The sequence below is a fragment of the Poromitra crassiceps genome (genome assembly GCF_964638095.1).
Source record: "Poromitra crassiceps genome assembly, chromosome: 1".
NCBI lineage: Eukaryota > Metazoa > Chordata > Actinopteri > Beryciformes > Melamphaidae > Poromitra > Poromitra crassiceps.
In genome coordinates this window covers 246,530-263,882 of record NC_139623.1, presented here as the reverse complement: position 1 = coordinate 263,882, position 17,353 = coordinate 246,530, and the positions used below count along the sequence as shown (strand labels likewise).

Genomic DNA, 17,353 nt, shown 5'->3' with positions numbered 1-17,353 from the left:
GATGGAGAGGAGAGAGGGAAGGAAGAGAGAGAGGGAGAGATGATGTGATAGCTAGGAGAGAGGGAAGGAAGAGAGAGAGGGAGAGATGATGTGATAGCTAGGAGAGAGGGAAGGAAGAGAGGGAGGGAGAGATGATGTGATAGCTAGGAGAGAGGGAAGGAAGAGAGGGAGGGAGAGAGGATGTGATGGAGAGGAGAGAGGGAAGGAAGAGAGGGAGGGAGAGATGATGTGATGGAGAGGAGAGAGGGAAGGAAGAGAGGGAGGGAGAGATGATGTGATGGAGAGGAGAGAGGGAAGGAAGAGAGGGAGGGAGAGATGATGTGATGGAGAGGAGAGAGGGAAGGAAGAGAGGGAGGGAGAGATGATGTGATGGAGAGGAGAGAGGTAGGAAGAGAGGAGGGAGAGAGGATGTGATGGAGAGGAGAGAGGGAAGGAAGAGAGGGAGGGAGAGATGATGTGATGGAGAGGAGAGAGGGAAGGAAGAGAGGGAGGGAGAGATGATGTGATAGCTAGGAGAGAGGGAAGGAAGAGAGGGAGGGAGAGAGGATGTGATGGAGAGGAGAGAGGTAGGAAGAGAGGGAGGGAGAGAGGATGTGATGGAGAGGAGAGAGGGAAGGAAGAGAGGGAGGGAGAGATGATGTGATGGAGAGGAGAGAGGTAGGAAGAGAGGGAGGGAGAGAGGATGTGATGGAGAGGAGAGAGGTAGGAAGAGAGGGAGGGAGAGAGGATGTGATGGAGAGGAGAGAGGGAAGGAAGAGAGGGAGGGAGAGATGATGTGATGGAGAGGAGAGAGGGAAGGAAGAGAGGGAGGGATAGAGGATGTGATGGAGAGGAGAGAGGTAGGAAGAGAGGAGGGAGAGAGGATGTGATGGAGAGGAGAGAGGGAAGGAAGAGAGGGAGGGAGAGAGGATGTGATGGAGAGGAGAGAGGGAAGGAAGAGAGGGAGGGAGAGAGGATGTGATGGAGAGGAGAGAGGGAAGGAAGAGAGGGAGGGAGAGATGATGTGATGGAGAGGAGAGAGGGAGGGAGAGAGGATGTGATGGAGAGGAGAGAGGGAAGGAAGAGAGGGAGGTAGAGAGGATGTGATGGAGAGGAGAGAGGGAGGGAGAGATGATGTGATGGAGAGGAGAGAGGGAGGGAGAGAGGATGTGATAGCTAGGAGAGAGGGAAGGAAGAGAGGGAGGTAGAGAGGATGTGATGGAGAGGAGAGAGGTAGGAAGAGAGGAGGGAGAGATGATGTGATGGAGAGGAGAGAGGGAAGGAAGAGAGGGAGGGAGAGATGATGTGATGGAGAGGAGAGAGGGAAGGAAGAGAGGGAGGGAGAGAGGATGTGATGGAGAGGAGAGAGGGAAGGAAGAGAGGGAGGGAGAGATGATGTGATGGAGAGGAGAGAGGGAAGGAAGAGAGGGAGGGAGAGAGGATGTGATGGAGAGGAGAGAGGGAAGGAAGAGAGGGAGGGAGAGATGATGTGATGGAGAGGAGAGAGGGAGGGAGAGAGGATGTGATGGAGAGGAGAGAGGGAAGGAAGAGAGGGAGGTAGAGAGGATGTGATGGAGAGGAGAGAGGGAGGGAGAGATGATGTGATGGAGAGGAGAGAGGGAGGGAGAGAGGATGTGATAGCTAGGAGAGAGGGAAGGAAGAGAGGGAGGTAGAGAGGATGTGATGGAGAGGAGAGAGGTAGGAAGAGAGGAGGGAGAGATGATGTGATGGAGAGGAGAGAGGGAAGGAAGAGAGGGAGGGAGAGATGATGTGATGGAGAGGAGAGAGGGAAGGAAGAGAGGGAGGGAGAGAGGATGTGATGGAGAGGAGAGAGGGAGGGAGAGAGGATGTGATAGCTAGGAGAGAGGGAAGGAAGAGAGGGAGGTAGAGAGGATGTGATGGAGAGGAGAGGGAAGGAAGAGAGGGAGGGAGAGAGGATGTGATGGAGAGGAGAGAGGGAAGGAAGAGAGGGAGGGAGAGATGATGTGATGGAGAGGAGAGAGGGAAGGAAGAGAGGGAGGGAGAGAGGATGTGATGGAGAGGAGAGGGAAGGAAGAGAGGAGGGAGAGAGGATGTGATGGAGAGGAGAGAGGGAAGGAAGAGAGGGAGGGAGAGATGATGTGATGGAGAGGAGAGAGGGAAGGAAGAGAGGGAGGGAGAGAGGATGTGATGGAGAGGAGAGGGAAGGAAGAGAGGGAGGAAGAGAGGATGTGATGGAGAGGAGAGAGGGAAGGAAGAGAGGGAGGGAGAGAGGATGTGATGGAGAGGAGAGGGAAGGAAGAGAGGGAGGGAGAGATGATGTGATGGAGAGGAGAGAGGGAGGGAGAGATGATGTGATGGAGAGGAGAGAGGGAGGGAGAGAGGATGTGATAGCTAGGAGAGAGGGAAGGAAGAGAGGGAGGTAGAGAGGATGTGATGGAGAGGAGAGAGGGAGGGAGAGATGATGTGATGGAGAGGAGAGAGGGAGGGAGAGAGGATGTGATAGCTAGGAGAGAGGGAAGGAAGAGAGGGAGGTAGAGAGGATGTGATGGAGAGGAGAGAGGTAGGAAGAGAGGAGGGAGAGATGATGTGATGGAGAGGAGAGAGGGAAGGAAGAGAGGGAGGGAGAGATGATGTGATGGAGAGGAGAGAGGGAAGGAAGAGAGGGAGGGAGAGATGATGTGATGGAGAGGAGAGGGAAGGAAGAGAGGGAGGGAGAGAGGATGTGATGGAGAGGAGAGGGAAGGAAGAGAGGAGGGAGAGAGGATGTGATGGAGAGGAGAGAGGGAAGGAAGAGAGGGAGGGAGAGATGATGTGATGGAGAGGAGAGAGGGAAGGAAGAGAGGGAGGGAGAGAGGATGTGATGGAGAGGAGAGGGAAGGAAGAGAGGGAGGAAGAGAGGATGTGATGGAGAGGAGAGAGGGAAGGAAGAGAGGGAGGGAGAGAGGATGTGATGGAGAGGAGAGGGAAGGAAGAGAGGGAGGAAGAGAGGATGTGATGGAGAGGAGAGAGGGAAGGAAGAGAGGGAGGGAGAGAGGATGTGATGGAGAGGAGAGGGAAGGAAGAGAGGGAGGGAGAGATGATGTGATGGAGAGGAGAGGGAAGGAAGAGAGGGAGGGAGAGATGATGTGATGGAGAGGAGAGAGGGAAGGAAGAGAGGGAGGGAGAGAGGATGTGATGGAGAGGAGAGAGGGAAGGAAGAGAGGGAGGGAGAGAGGATGTGATGGAGAGGAGAGGGAAGGAAGAGAGGGAGGGAGAGATGATGTGATGGAGAGGAGAGGGAAGGAAGAGAGGGAGGGAGAGATGATGTGATGGAGAGGAGAGGGAAGGAAGAGAGGAGGGAGAGAGGATGTGATAGCTAGGAGAGAGGGAAGGAAGAGAGGGAGGTAGAGATGATGTGATGGAGAGGAGAGAGGGAAGGAAGAGAGGGAGGGAGAGATGATGTGATAGCTAGGAGAGAGGGAAGGAAGAGAGGGAGGGAGAGAGGATGTGATGGAGAGGAGAGAGGGAAGGAAGAGAGGGAGGGAGAGATGATGTGATAGCTAGGAGAGAGGGAAGGAAGAGAGGGAGGGAGAGATGATGTGATGGAGAGGAGAGAGGGAAGGAAGAGAGGGAGGGAGAGAGGATGTGATAGCTAGGAGAGAGGGAAGGAAGAGAGGGAGGGAGAGATGATGTGATGGAGAGGAGAGAGGGAAGGAAGAGAGGGAGGGAGAGATGATGTGATAGCTAGGAGAGAGGGAAGGAAGAGAGGGAGGGAGAGAGGATGTGATAGCTAGGAGAGAGGGAAGGAAGAGAGGGAGGGAGAGAGGATGTGATGGAGAGGAGAGAGGGAAGGAAGAGAGGGAGGTAGAGAGGATGTGATGGAGAGGAGAGAGGGAAGGAAGAGAGGGAGGGAGAGATGATGTGATAGCTAGGAGAGAGGGAAGGAAGAGAGGGAGGGAGAGATGATGTGATGGAGAGGAGAGAGGGAAGGAAGAGAGGGAGGGAGAGATGATGTGATAGCTAGGAGAGAGGGAAGGAAGAGAGGGAGGGAGAGAGGATGTGATAGCTAGGAGAGAGGGAAGGAAGAGAGGGAGGGAGAGAGGATGTGATGGAGAGGAGAGAGGGAAGGAAGAGAGGGAGGTAGAGAGGATGTGATGGAGAGGAGAGAGGGAAGGAAGAGAGAGAGGGAGAGATTATGTGATGGAGAGGAGAGAGGGAAGGAAGAGAGAGAGGGAGAGATGATGTGATGGAGAGGAGAGAGGGAAGGAAGAGAGGGAGGGAGAGAGGATGTGATGGAGAGGAGAGAGGGAAGGAAGAGAGGGAGGGAGAGAGGATGTGATGGAGAGGAGAGGGAAGGAAGAGAGAGAGGGAGAGATTATGTGATGGAGAGGAGAGAGGGAGGGAGAGAGGATGTGATGGAGAGGAGAGAGGGAGGGAGAGAGGATGTGATGGAGAGGAGAGAGGGAGGGAGAGAGGATGTGATGGAGAGGAGAGGGAAGGAAGAGAGGGAGGGAGAGATGATGTGATGGAGAGGAGAGGGAAGGAAGAGAGGGAGGGAAGAGGGAAGGAAGAGAGGGAGGGAGAGAGGATGTGATGGAGAGGAGAGGGAAGGAAGAGAGGGAGGGAGAGAGGATGTGATGGAGAGGAGAGAGGGAAGGAAGAGAGGGAGGGAGAGAGGATGTGATGGAGAGGAGAGAGGGAAGGAAGAGAGGGAGGGAGAGAGGATGTGATGGAGAGGAGAGAGGGAGGGAGAGATGATGTGATGGAGAGGAGAGAGGGAAGGAAGAGAGGGAGGGAGAGAGGATGTGATGGGAGGAGAGGAAAGGGAGAGAGGATGTGATGGAGAGGAGAGAGGGAAGGAAGATATGAAGGGAGAGGATTGATCGGGAGGCGACGGAAGGGAGACATGAGAGGGAGGGAGAGAGGATGTGATGGCTATGAGGGAGGGAGGGAGAGAGGATGTGATGGGGAGGAGAGGGAAGGAAGAGAGGGAGGGAGAGAGGATGTGATGGAGAGGAGAGAGGGAAGGAAGAGAGGGAGGGAGAGAGGATGTGATGGAGAGGAGAGAGGGAAGGAAGAGAGGGAGGGAGAGAGGATGTGATGGAGAGGAGAGAGGGAGGGAGAGATGATGTGATGGAGAGGAGAGAGGGAGGGAGAGATGATGTGATGGAGAGGAGAGAGGGAAGGAGAGATGATGTGATGGAGAGGAGAGAGGGAGGGAGAGATGATGTGATGGAGAGGAGAGAGGGAAGGAAGAGAGGATGTGATGGGAGGAGAGGAAAGGGAGAGAGGATGTGATGGAGAGGAGAGAGGGAAGGAAGAGAGGGAGGGAGAGAGGATGTGATGGAGAGGAGAGAGGGAAGGAAGAGAGGGAGGGAGAGAGGATGTGATGGAGAGGAGAGAGGGAGGGAGAGATGATGTGATGGAGAGGAGAGAGGGAGGGAGAGATGATGTGATGGAGAGGAGAGAGGGAAGGAAGAGAGGATGTGATGGAGAGGAGAGAGGGAAGGAAGAGAGGGAGGGAGAGAGGATGTGATGGAGAGGAGAGAGGGAGGGAGAGATGATGTGATGGAGAGGAGAGAGGGAGGGAGAGATGATGTGATGGAGAGGAGAGAGGGAAGGAAGAGAGGGAGGGAGAGAGGATGTGATGGAGAGGAGAGAGGGAGGGAGAGAGGATGTGATGGAGAGGAGAGAGGGAGGGAGAGAGGATGTGATGGAGAGGAGAGAGGGAGGGAGAGATGATGTGATGGAGAGGAGAGAGGGAGGGAGAGAGGATGTGATGGGAGGAGAGGAAAGGGAGAGAGGATGTGATGGAGAGGAGAGAGGGAAGGAAGATATGAAGGGAGAGGATTGATCGGGAGGCGACGGAAGGGAGACATGAGAGGGAGGGAGAGAGGATGTGATGGCTAGGAGAGGGAAGGGAGAGAGGAGGGAGGATGTGATCACTATGAGGGAGGGAGGGAGAGAGGATGTGATGGGGAGGAGAGAGGGAAGTGTCACAGTTCGTTAGTATGATGTTTGTCGGTTACCCCTGTTATGTGATTTATGACGTCGCGTGAGGCTGTCATAGGAAAGTGGGAGTTGACTTGAGTGTAATCTATATGACGTGGCCATAGGCTGCGGGGTGCTCTCTCTGTCAGCCCACACAAGGAAGACATGTTGTCTCTGCCACTCCTGTTCTATTCTCTTTATTCCTTTATTTTCACGTATGGGTGTGAGTGTGTATGTGAGATACTTTTCTATTAGCGTCTAAAACTAATGAACGGAAGCTGGTTGAAGCTAGCTTCCACACCCCAGCTTGGGCTGTCCCGTGGTAAGTCAACCCCCCTTTTGCTAACTTTCCATCTGACAGCCTTGTGGTTATTTCATTCTGCCGTGGTATGTTGCGGGTCCAGTTCATCTAGACACGAGCCTATCTCTTTTGAGAACCGAACCCGTGACAGAAGGAAGAGAGGATGTGATAGCTAGGAGAGCGTGGAGGAGGAGAGGGCCAACTATCAACTGGTCAGGAGAGGAGGTAGTGTAGAGGTAAAAGCACTCTACCACCACGGAGACCAGGGTTAAAAAAAAGAAATGGCTGGCGACTGCACATGTACTGGAGGAAGCATGTGCTAGTCTACAACTCAGATTGTCAGAGGGGGTGGAGCACCGACCGGGACAGCGGGGGAAATTGGCCAAGTACAATTGACCTTTCCCACAGCAGCCATTTTGTATCTAAAAAGGCAAGGTGTTTTGGTTGCAAACATTAATGAGGGTTTTCAACTACCAATCCATTTAGGTGTTCCAGTGCTGGGGCCCTGATTAATGATTTGCACATGTGTTTACCCTGCCCTTTAGACACAAAATGGCTGCTGTGAAAAAGGCTCATTGGGGGAAAAACCTGATCAAAAAGAAAGAAAAGAAAAAAGGAGCGAGGAGAGGAAGATCAATTTGTGTGAAGAGGAAGGGAGGAGCTTGGAGTCAAGGGGTTTGCCTCTGGGAATAAACAGGAAATGCTGATAATTGGTTTATTATTATTATTAAAACATGTGTGTGTGTGTGTGTGTGTGTGTGTGTGTGTGTGTGTGTGTGTGTGTGTGTGTGTGTGTGTGTGTGTGTGTGTGTGTGTGTGTGTGTGTGTGTGTGTGTGTGTATGCGTGTGTGTGTGTATGCGTGTGTGTGTGTGTGTGTGCTTTAGGCGCTGTGTCTCTAGCTGGTGCCCAGACCAACCTGTGGGCGGTGGAAGGAGGCAACAAGCTGGTGTGCTCCGGTCTGCTGAAGCTAGCTAACGCTAACCTGCTGCATGCTAAAGTCAGCAGCATCTCCCCCATCTACTCTGGTACTCTATTCCTGTTAGCTATCCAACGTTATAAAGCGGCTCTCTCAAATCAAGCAATCTGATTGGTTCACAGCCATTGTATAAATCCAGTAACCCACTCCAATAACCCATGGCCATGGGTTATTGAGTTGCCATGGCAACTCTCTTACTAAAAGGCTTTGGTTACCTCAAATGACAATGTAGAAAAAACAAATGGCGGAGACAGCTGTCAGATCCTTGTGAATCGATCTTCGCTTATAACTTTACTAATACTTCGCAGAAAATTATGTTTTGTACAAGAATAGATGCGGGCTAATGTCTTCTTTGCAAAAAAAGGGCTGTTAACCCCGCATTTAACCCCGTAACGTTAGTGGGTGTCGGGCTTTCCAGAAAGCTCTCAGCTTCTCAGCAAGCGCTGAGAATGCAGCGCTGCGCTCGAGCTGCGTGTCGGGCTTTCCAGAAAGCTCTCAGCTTCTCAGCAAGCGCCAGGATTGGCCAATGTCAACTTCAGTCTCCAGAACGATCCAATCAAATCACCCGCACGTTCTTGCAGTCCCGCCTTACAGTAGTGTTTCAACTGACTCTACCAGAATGCCATGGCAGTCGGACTTATAGTATTACTATTATTATTATATTATCATACTTGGAAACCGTTTTATATAAGCAATATAGCACTCGAGCAGCGTGTGTTGTGGCATATATCCCGCTGCTCAGCAGTTATCCCTGCGGCCTCGTGGGATAACAGCTGATCAGCGGGATATATTTGCCACAACACACTGGCTCTCATGCTATATTGCTTAATTAACCTGCTGCATGCCAAAGTCAGCAGCATCTCCCCACTGACCTAAAAAATATGGACAAAGCTATCCCATTGATTTTGGCCTCCCATTTTGAGTTGAAGTGGTGGCCGTCGCCATCTTGATTTTTCGTCAGCAGAGTGGGAGGGAATGGGTTGAGTCCTTGTGCAGCTCACGTGAGATGGGGGTTTACCCAGAGCCGCAGCTCCGCCTGCTATTGGTCCGTGATCGGCAAGCTGCGTGATCACTGGACAGGTGACCTGTCAATCGCCCCCTTTTCTATCATCTATTTTACTCCAAACAGGCGAGTTATATAAAAAATTACCCCCATACAGTTGTTTTGAAAAGGTGAAATTAGCTATATAGACCAAAACCATGTTAAGGACCATTAACCATGACCATTTAACATGGGGGTGAACTGGAACAACAGGACTTCTCAGCCCTGCCTCAAGTGGCCATTAGAGGAATTACAGCTTTCATGGTTACTTCTGGTCCTCGTGGGAAAACCTCATGCCTTGCCCACTGCATCTCCCCCATCTACTCTGGTACACTATTCCTGTTACCTAGCTAACGCTAACCTGCTGCATGCTAAAGTCAGCAGCATCTCCCTGAGACGGCAAACTTTGTGTTCAGCAAGATTTTTGGCCCCGGTGCTGGTAATGCACCAGGGGCCTTATGTTCCCGCATGTCGCCAAGACAAATATGCACCTTTTCAGCCGACTAAATGGCGGCCGGCCACTAGAGGGCGCCGCTGCCCCACTAAGATTTGCCGTCATACCTTCCTCACGGTATCAGCTGTTTCCCCAAAACAACGTGCCCAGGTCGCTTTGCAGAATGCAGCTTACGCGGCCCCTCCCCCTTGCTGCATGCCAGACGCACAGTAGAGAGGAGCTGTGAGAAGCTGTCCCTGTGTGTTTACAATCATGTGTGTGATAAAGCAGGAGAACGCAAGGACCCCCCTGAACTTTCCCCCATCTAAAAACGTCGGCTGTATGGGAATATTTCGGCGTTTGTAAAAATACAGATGGCCATAGCCTCAACGCAAGACTCTCTCGCGTTGAGCCTAGGATGGCCAGGGCTTAGATCTGCGTGAGCACGACCCGTCGTAATTTGTCAAATTCAAGGTACATTAAAACGTTGTCTTGCTTCAACATACATCGCATCGCATAAACCATTTCCACCCGCAGGTTTGAGGAGTAGCTAACATAAACGTCAGATAAATACTCTCTATAGGCTAACGTTACCTACTGAGGCAGCTAACATGGCTAATTAGCTAGCTAACGCGGTCCATCGATATACAGTCTGGTAGACAGATAAAGCAGTGTGTTCCTTCTGTTTTACACAATGTTAGCCAGCCTGCCTGGTCTCTTCTCTGTATATCCTTACAACAGCTAAGAGAGGAGCTTGTGAAGATTGAACGAACATCCCCACAGTCAAAGCACTTCCCTGAGATATCTATATAAAAACGTTTATTGCTTTAATACCAAAAATAAAACCTCCAGTGTCTGTAAGCTAACGCTAACGCGTTAGCGATTAGCTATTGGCTGGTTGTTGTGTACACTTGTGTAGGCCCCATGTTATGGTTAGACCCGGGAGTTAACATTATAAAACACATTTCCTGGCATATGCAGGTAGTTGGAAAACCTGGTAAGTTCTGAAAATATGTGTCTATTATTGTGTTATTCCAGCTATCGTTATCGGTTGTTAGGTTAGAGTAATATGAAGCCGACAAAAACCGGCAAAACAGACAAGCGGTTAATGCTAGTCTGCTTCCATTAAAACCATTGTGTATTAAAATAAACGATAACGTAGCTGGAGTAACTAATAAAACACATTATTTTCTGAGCAACACTGGAGGGCACGCAGCCCAGCGATTTCATGAACCAACTGAATAGCTCTTCAGAACGGACAGCGATTTCACCTACCTTACACATTTCCTGGCATATGCTAGTTGCAAAACCTGGTAAGTTCTGAAAATATGTGTCTATTATTGTGTTATTCCAGCTATCGTTATCGGTTGTTAGGTTAGAGTAATATGAAGCCGACAAAAACCGGCAAAACAGACAAGCGGTTAATGCTAGTCTGCTTCCATTAAAACCATTGTGTATTAAAATAAACGATAACGTAGCTGGAGTAACTAATAAAACACATTATTTTCTGAGCAACACTGGAGGGCACGCAGCCCAGCGATTTCATGAACCAACTGAATAGCTCTTCAGAACGGACAGCGATTTCACCTACCTTCCTTAGCATAGTAATAATAATAATAAGCATAATAATTGTAATCTACACAATGTACACAATCTACAAAAACATGCAATAATATAAATGGTGTTGTGTTCACGTTCATAGCTCATATAATATAATGTATCATAGGCTATCGTTAATTTCAAGCTCAATACAATTCTTACACAGAGATGGGCGAAAATACATCATAAAGTATTTTGATACAAATTACAAATACTTGCTCAAAAAATGTATCACAATACAAATACAAAATACCTGTCTGAAAATGTATTTGAGATACAAATACGTATTTTGTATTTTGAAAATACATGAAAATACATTTTATAAAAACTTATAAAGAGCTGCAACGATTAGTCAATTCATAGATGAATTGCCAAATATTAAATTAATTGCCTATTTTGATGATCTATTAATCATTTAGACATTTCTTTAAGGAAAATGTCCTAATTCTCTGATTTCAGCTATTCAAAAGTGAAATTTTCTGGTTTCCTTAGACAGTAAATCCTCTCTTTAGTCCTCTGTCACAGTATGTGTACTCCCTAACACACTGCAGTTCTTCCATTTTAGTTTTAGTTGTTTTTCAGTAGAACTAATTTCTCCTTCAGCTCAGCTGTTAATCACCTTCTGTGAGGGCTTTTGACTTAAAGGCAGAATTTCTGCATGTTAACCTCAAGTTTTGGAACTTTGACTATGTTTAGCCATAGATATCTGACATCATAACACAATATATAAATAACTGAAATAGGTAAAAGGCATAGTAGGTCCCCTTTAAACAACTTCACATTCACCACCATGTCAGTAACTTAACCCCCAGGTGCTTTAGTCCCAAACAGATCTATAAGGTGAAGAGCCTGTAGCCTGTAGATGACGGCTTGAGACTGGCTGCCACAGCTGTCAATCATCCCTTTTTATATGTCAAATAAGTACTTAAAAACAAACTGATCAGAAAAATGACCACTTGCACAGGCATTAGCATGACAATAACTATCTAAAATGATACAACCCACCTTTGGAAAAAATGCGTGACGATACCATGCACCGGGGCTATGCCAGGTTTCGACCTGGCCTTGTTATTTGAGAAATAAGACCTGTTTTTCTTGTTGCTGCCACTTTTATCTCTGTGCTAGACTATGGTGATATTTTATACATGCATGCATCTTCGCAATGCCTACACAAGCTAGATACCATCTACCATGGAGCACTGAGGTTTATCACTTATCTCAAAACCCTCACTCACCATCGCTCTCTGTTTAGTTTTATGACTTTGACGCAAATTTGGCGCCAATAGTCCTAACGGCGGCACTACAGCGACCGTCTAAAGTTTCAAACTTTGAAAATTCATAAAAAAAATCAGCCATACGTGCTACAGCTTTGCAACTTTGACTGAAATGTGGGCCCAAATAAGGAGAAACTTTTGTACAATGCAACCTATGGCCAATTATGAAGTCTAAAGACCACAAAACTGCAAAAACTGTAAAACTAATTAAACCCTACTCCTCCCACATTTTTTCTTCAAACGACACCAAACTTCAGCATCTGCATCGTTAGACTGTCCTACACAAAAGTATCAAACAGAATTTCGATTGGTCAAAAATTGAGCCCACAGTGCATCAAAACGTTGAATTCTGCCCCCATGTATAGCCTAATTGCCTTAATTACCTAGGGCAATTAGGTTGTATTTGTGATGTCATCAGTCACTCAAGCAATTGTGATGCCATCACTGATGTCACTCGAGCAATTTTGATGTCATAATAGCTCAAAGCCTTGAGACTTGCCCGGCCACGACCCGACCATTGCTGCGCAGCAGCTATAATTATTATTACGGTACTAATGTAGTATTTTTCACTTCCATTAACTGAGCCTCCCCTGAAACTGTTTTGAGCCCCCCATGGGGGGGGGGGGGGGGTCCCACTTTGAAAACCTCTGTATCAGAGATATTCTCAATTAGAAGTAGTTAGGAAACTCTTTACATGGTGCGTAATAGTGGTGTGAAAACGGTAGACAAACGCTGCTTTGTTTCATGTATCTGCTTTGTATATCTGCAGTCCTCGGTCTCATGCAGGTGCAGAATGTACGTGCTAGTGGTGTGTTCAAGTGCACATTTTTTGGAGATGTGATGCAATTCAAGAGTCTGCTTTCATTGCCGCTAGTTCTTTGAAGTGGGGTTGATGTGTTCCAGCCTTTAAGTACTGTAGTAGTATTATGGGTCATGCATAAGACCCTGGCTATGTTTCAAATGGCAATATCCGTCGGTAATGAAAATATTCGTTAGTTGCACTTGCAGCCCCTGCGTACAGTACGTAGTTTTGGGCACACTGAGACTTTAATCATGAACACATTTACATTTATTGCATCCTTGACTGTAGTCATGTGACCTCGTGCTCCCCCTGCAGGCGATGCAGTGCAATACCAGCTGAGCTACACCACGGCATCATCACAGGCGGGGTCAGAGCTGTATGACATTGTGGTGTTGGCCACGCCCCTCCAGTCCAGCATGGAGTCTGGAGTCCAGTTCCAGAGCTTCACGCCTCCCCTCCCCCCCCTGCCCGGACACTACCACCTGACCGTGGCCACCATGGTGCACGGCTACCTCAACACCTCCCAGTTCGGCTTCCCGGAGCCACGCCTGTTCCCCTTCGCCAGCGTGCTGACCACGGACACGCCCGGCCTGTTCTTCTGCAGCGCCGCCAGCGTGAGTCCTGTCAACATCTCAGCCGGCTTCAGACGCAAACAGCCACAGGAGGCCGCCGTCTACAAGGTGTTCTCGCCCCAGCCTCTGAGCAAGACACAGCTCAAGACTCTCTTCAGGTCTGCCATCACAAGCACTTACTTACTTAAAGGCCGCCGTATGTGTAACTTACAGACACCGGTGGCCATTACAGTAACTGCAGGCAGCGTGTGCTCGCGCAAGCCCAGCAGCTGCCTGGTCAACACAGACGGACAGGCTGACAGCATAGGAGGTGTTGGTTGCTTCTTAACGTTTGCTGATAAAAGTCACAAACCGGCAACCTGGCCAATTTATCAGCCAGATCAGCCCCGGGATGGCTGGGAAGGATTCTGAATGATTTAGCGGACGTTATTGTGGCAGGTTTTGTAGTGTCTTGGCTTGCGTTGGCTGCGGGGAAGTGGCAGTAGCATGAGCCAGGAGGAGCGGCCTGCTTCCCTGGTGTGAGCTGGGATGTGAGCAAACACGCTAGTGGCACCGGGCCTTGATCTGTTACTGCAACCAAACAATGTTCCAGAAGCATAACGGTAGTAAGATTAGGCATAATGCGACTGTTACATTATCCACACAAGACTGTAACGTTAAGATTATTGGATTAATTAGCCGAGCTTCTGGGTGGTAAATCGATTAGCTATTTTAGCCGCACCAGCAAGCAAGCTAACGTTATCTAGTTGTCCTCGGGAATGTGACATTGTGTCTGGAGACCCGCCCACTGTCACCAATCTTGGTAGCTGTCAAACAGTCTCTGCACTTAGCCCTGAGTATTTTCTTTGCGTTCAAGTATTTTCTTTGCTTTCGCTTCCTTTTATTGGTGAAATGGGACAGCTGTGCTGTGTGAAAAGCTGCAATAATAATGCTGCATTCCAGACAACTTGGACCTTGGGATTTTCTGATCTCATTCTAGAAAAAGTACACTGGAACGCCACTCAAAGTCGGAGCTCCGAGTTGTAAACTCGGGTGGACGGGTGAAACCTACCCTGACTTTCACGGAGAATCAGCTGTCTGACGTCACCCAACACACAAAAGCATTGTGCAGCTGGAACGCTTTGAGGGTCGGAGGTGGGACTTTTCAACAGGCAAATTCTCACCTCCGAGTTGTCTGGAATGCGGCATAAGTCTCACGATGGAAAAGGTATAAAACTTGACCACAAAGCAAGATGGCAGCTGGCAGTGTCCTCTTGTAGCAGCCGAATGAATGAGTTATGGATACAAACAAAAGAGGCATTACAACCAATATGGCGAAAACAATCCCGGAATGCAATGCACAATCATGTCTCCCAAGCTCTATAGCCAGCCAAAACCACAAGTCAATATATTAGTCATTTTGTGCATCACTTTTTGCTCCAACCAGCTGTTTATTCTGTAAAAACACAGAGGTATCACATCTTCTGTTGTAAGTTTCATGGTAAACAGCAGCTAACCCAACAAGCTAAACTGCTAAGGCTAACATAAAAGGTCCCTCCATGAACCGAAAACATGGCCCCGACTCTTGTTTCTCCCTAGTCTCGCTTGCCAGACTTCCCTCCATTCCGGGAGAGAAGTCTAAATGCATGGAAACAGGCTGCTGGTATAAGCTCCGCCATTGGTGGCGACCATTTCAGTCGCCAGCGGATGAAAATCCTTTTCCGCTCCCTGAAAGCTCTGCCATTGGCTCCGACCCGCTCTGACTGACTGGCGCGAGCATATATGGATTTCCTTTCCGCTCCCTCCGTGACGAATCTGTCCATTTTAGGGATGTTCATCAGTTATCGAAAATCGATAATTGATCGTTAAGGAATGGAATCGATCATGTGGAATTCTTATCGATTATTGTTATTATTAATTATTTCTTTTATTATTATTTTTTTTTTGCGGACTAGGTTTGGGTGGAATTCGTTCCTCCTCGCACCACTCCATTAAACAGCCGACTAACGTGAGGTGGAGCTTCATATAGTCTCTAGTTTTCTGGCTGGGCACGGGCCTTTGTGCCAACAAAACTGTTTTAAACATGGGAAATTCACACCGGCATGCGCCGGGGACAGCACAGTGTTGTAGAGGAGACACATTGAAATAAAGAGTTCATTGAGGAGAACACGTTGTCTTTCGTATTTTCTGCCATAGGCATTCATTTTGTAAAAAAAATATATATATATATATATATATATATATATATATATATATATATATTATTAATATGATCGATAATCGATAATTGATCGTTAATTTTCCCCGATTTTCGATTTTGGACATTTTTCAAAATGAACATCCCTAGTCCATTTCAAATGCCTCTGCTGCTGTGCGTGTCAAATCTGGTAAGCGAGACTAGGTTCAACCAAACAGCATTTTTCCCCCCGCAAGTCCAGAGTGGAGATCTACGCTGCCAGACTCCTCTCCCACAAGGGAGGGAAGTCTGGCAAGCGAGACTAGTTTCCCTCTGACTGACGTCCGTCACATTGCTGCCGTTTGGCCAGACGGTCTTCACTAGATCAATCTTTCTTCTTTTTCTACTTAGGTGGACTTTTTAGTCGAGTGCTGTTGCAGGTTGTGTGCTGACTAGTGATGTCAGTTTTCGGTTAATTTTACTTTTAGATTAAGTGACACCCTTAACCGGTTAATAATTTAATGTACAAAAAAAACAAAAAACATGAAATAAGATGGCAGACGGCATATGCGACCATTATTTTAGAGTACTTTATTATTTTAGAGTCCGGTACTGCAGTGCTTTTCACACCCAAATCCGCTTGAATTACAATACACATTTAACCCTTGTGCCATGTTTTAATATACTTATGTTAACATGCTCCCCACAAAGGAGGAAAAAATAGCCAGATTGGCAACACTTGTATGCAAATTAACATGCAAAATTACCGTTTAAAGCAGCTGCGAGCAAGATTTTCGATTGTTATTAAACAGTCTAAATTTAATATCGATGCATCACATGTTACCTCTAATAGTAGACGAGACCAACGCCGAGTAGTCTCGCTTGAACCCCGAGTGAATCGGCCAGTGTTGTCTTGACGATTAGTCTGTCTGCGGCCGGGGCAGATCAGGAAGTGAAATAAAACGGTTTACAGCAGCCACTTCGGCCATAACCACAAAATAACTTCCAAACAAACTGTTAGAATATAATGAGAGATGTTCACGAGAGTAGCAAGCCCCTGCATGGCGTTCTCCGTGTTTATGGTCTGTTGCTAGGCAGAGCGAAACGGTTGAAGGCAGGCAGCTGCCGTAAACCGTTTCGTTTCACTTCCGGGTTTATCCGGCTCGCTGGTAGACAGACACAGACTCTATAATCATCAAGAGAGCAATCTCCGATTCACACGGCTTTGGTCTCAGCTACGATTATAGGTAAGATGTGATGCATCAATATTATAATTATACTGTTTAATAACAATCGAAAATCTTGCTCGTAGCTGCTTTAAATAACCGACATGCTTAACCGGTCAAAGATGTTCTCGGCGGTTAACAGTTAACTGTTGACATACCTAGTGCTGCTGACGTTCGTAGACTTCATTAGCTAACGTTGGCCTGTTCTAGCCTGTGTGGATCTTTTTCTTCGCTGGTGTATTTACTGGCTGAAACGCTGATAGGCAGGTTCGGGAACACGCAGAAACATCACATCTGCTGGATTTTCTGCCAAACCTCGGGCCAAGAGGAGCTGAAGTCTTCTCATAGAATTCAGCACAGCACAGGAACAGCTGGACACAAAGACACGGCTGGTCTCATTTTGTTAGTTACATTACAGAGCATTCACTCATTGGTAATAAAAAACACTTTATGCACATTAATTGCTTCCTGATTCTTACACTCTCTCGCTCTCTGTCTCCCTCCCGCTCTCTCTCCAGGTCCTACTACTCTGTGCAGGTGAGGGAGTGGCAGGCCTACCCTGCATACGGCAGCGTGCAGGGCCTGCCTCCGGTGGAGCTGGCCTCTAACCTGTACTACCTGAACGGGGTGGAGTGGGTGGGCAGCGCCATGGAGATGAGCGCTGTGGCTGCCAAGAATATCGCCCTGCTGGCCTACCACCGCTGGACCAGACAGACCGACATGGTGGACCAGAAAGACCTGATGCATAAGATCAAGACCGAGCTATGAAGACAAAAGACTGGAGGCGTGAAAGTATGGCTGGGCGATAATTCAATACTGTATTATCGTTTATCGTCTTTCAGTGGAATCATATTGTGATGATATGAAGATGTTTTATTTTCTTGACACATTTCTGATGATGGTAGGAATATTATTTCAATATTTCTGTTTTGTTTGACATCACACATAACATTACCATTCGGTTCAATGAGATGAACATTAATTGTGTTATTTAACGTGATTCTGCATACATATCGATATCGAGAAAAATCATTACGATTA

At 48.0% G+C, this 17,353-nt stretch overlaps 1 protein-coding gene across 1 annotated transcript in view; it reads left to right on the top strand.

The window, feature by feature from the left end:
- The window catches only part of pcyox1l (prenylcysteine oxidase 1 like), a gene marked incomplete at both ends in the record, with an annotated part of 52,535 nt that extends 35,455 nt beyond the window's left edge, over window positions 1-17,080 (top strand). The window contains 3 exons of the mRNA XM_083646419.1: window positions 7,118-7,258; window positions 12,675-13,089; window positions 16,831-17,080. Coding sequence (XP_083502545.1) covers window positions 7,118-7,258; window positions 12,675-13,089; window positions 16,831-17,080 — 806 coding nt within the window. The remainder of the gene's footprint in view (window positions 1-7,117; window positions 7,259-12,674; window positions 13,090-16,830) is intronic.
- Between the last annotated feature and the right edge of the window lie 273 nt (window positions 17,081-17,353).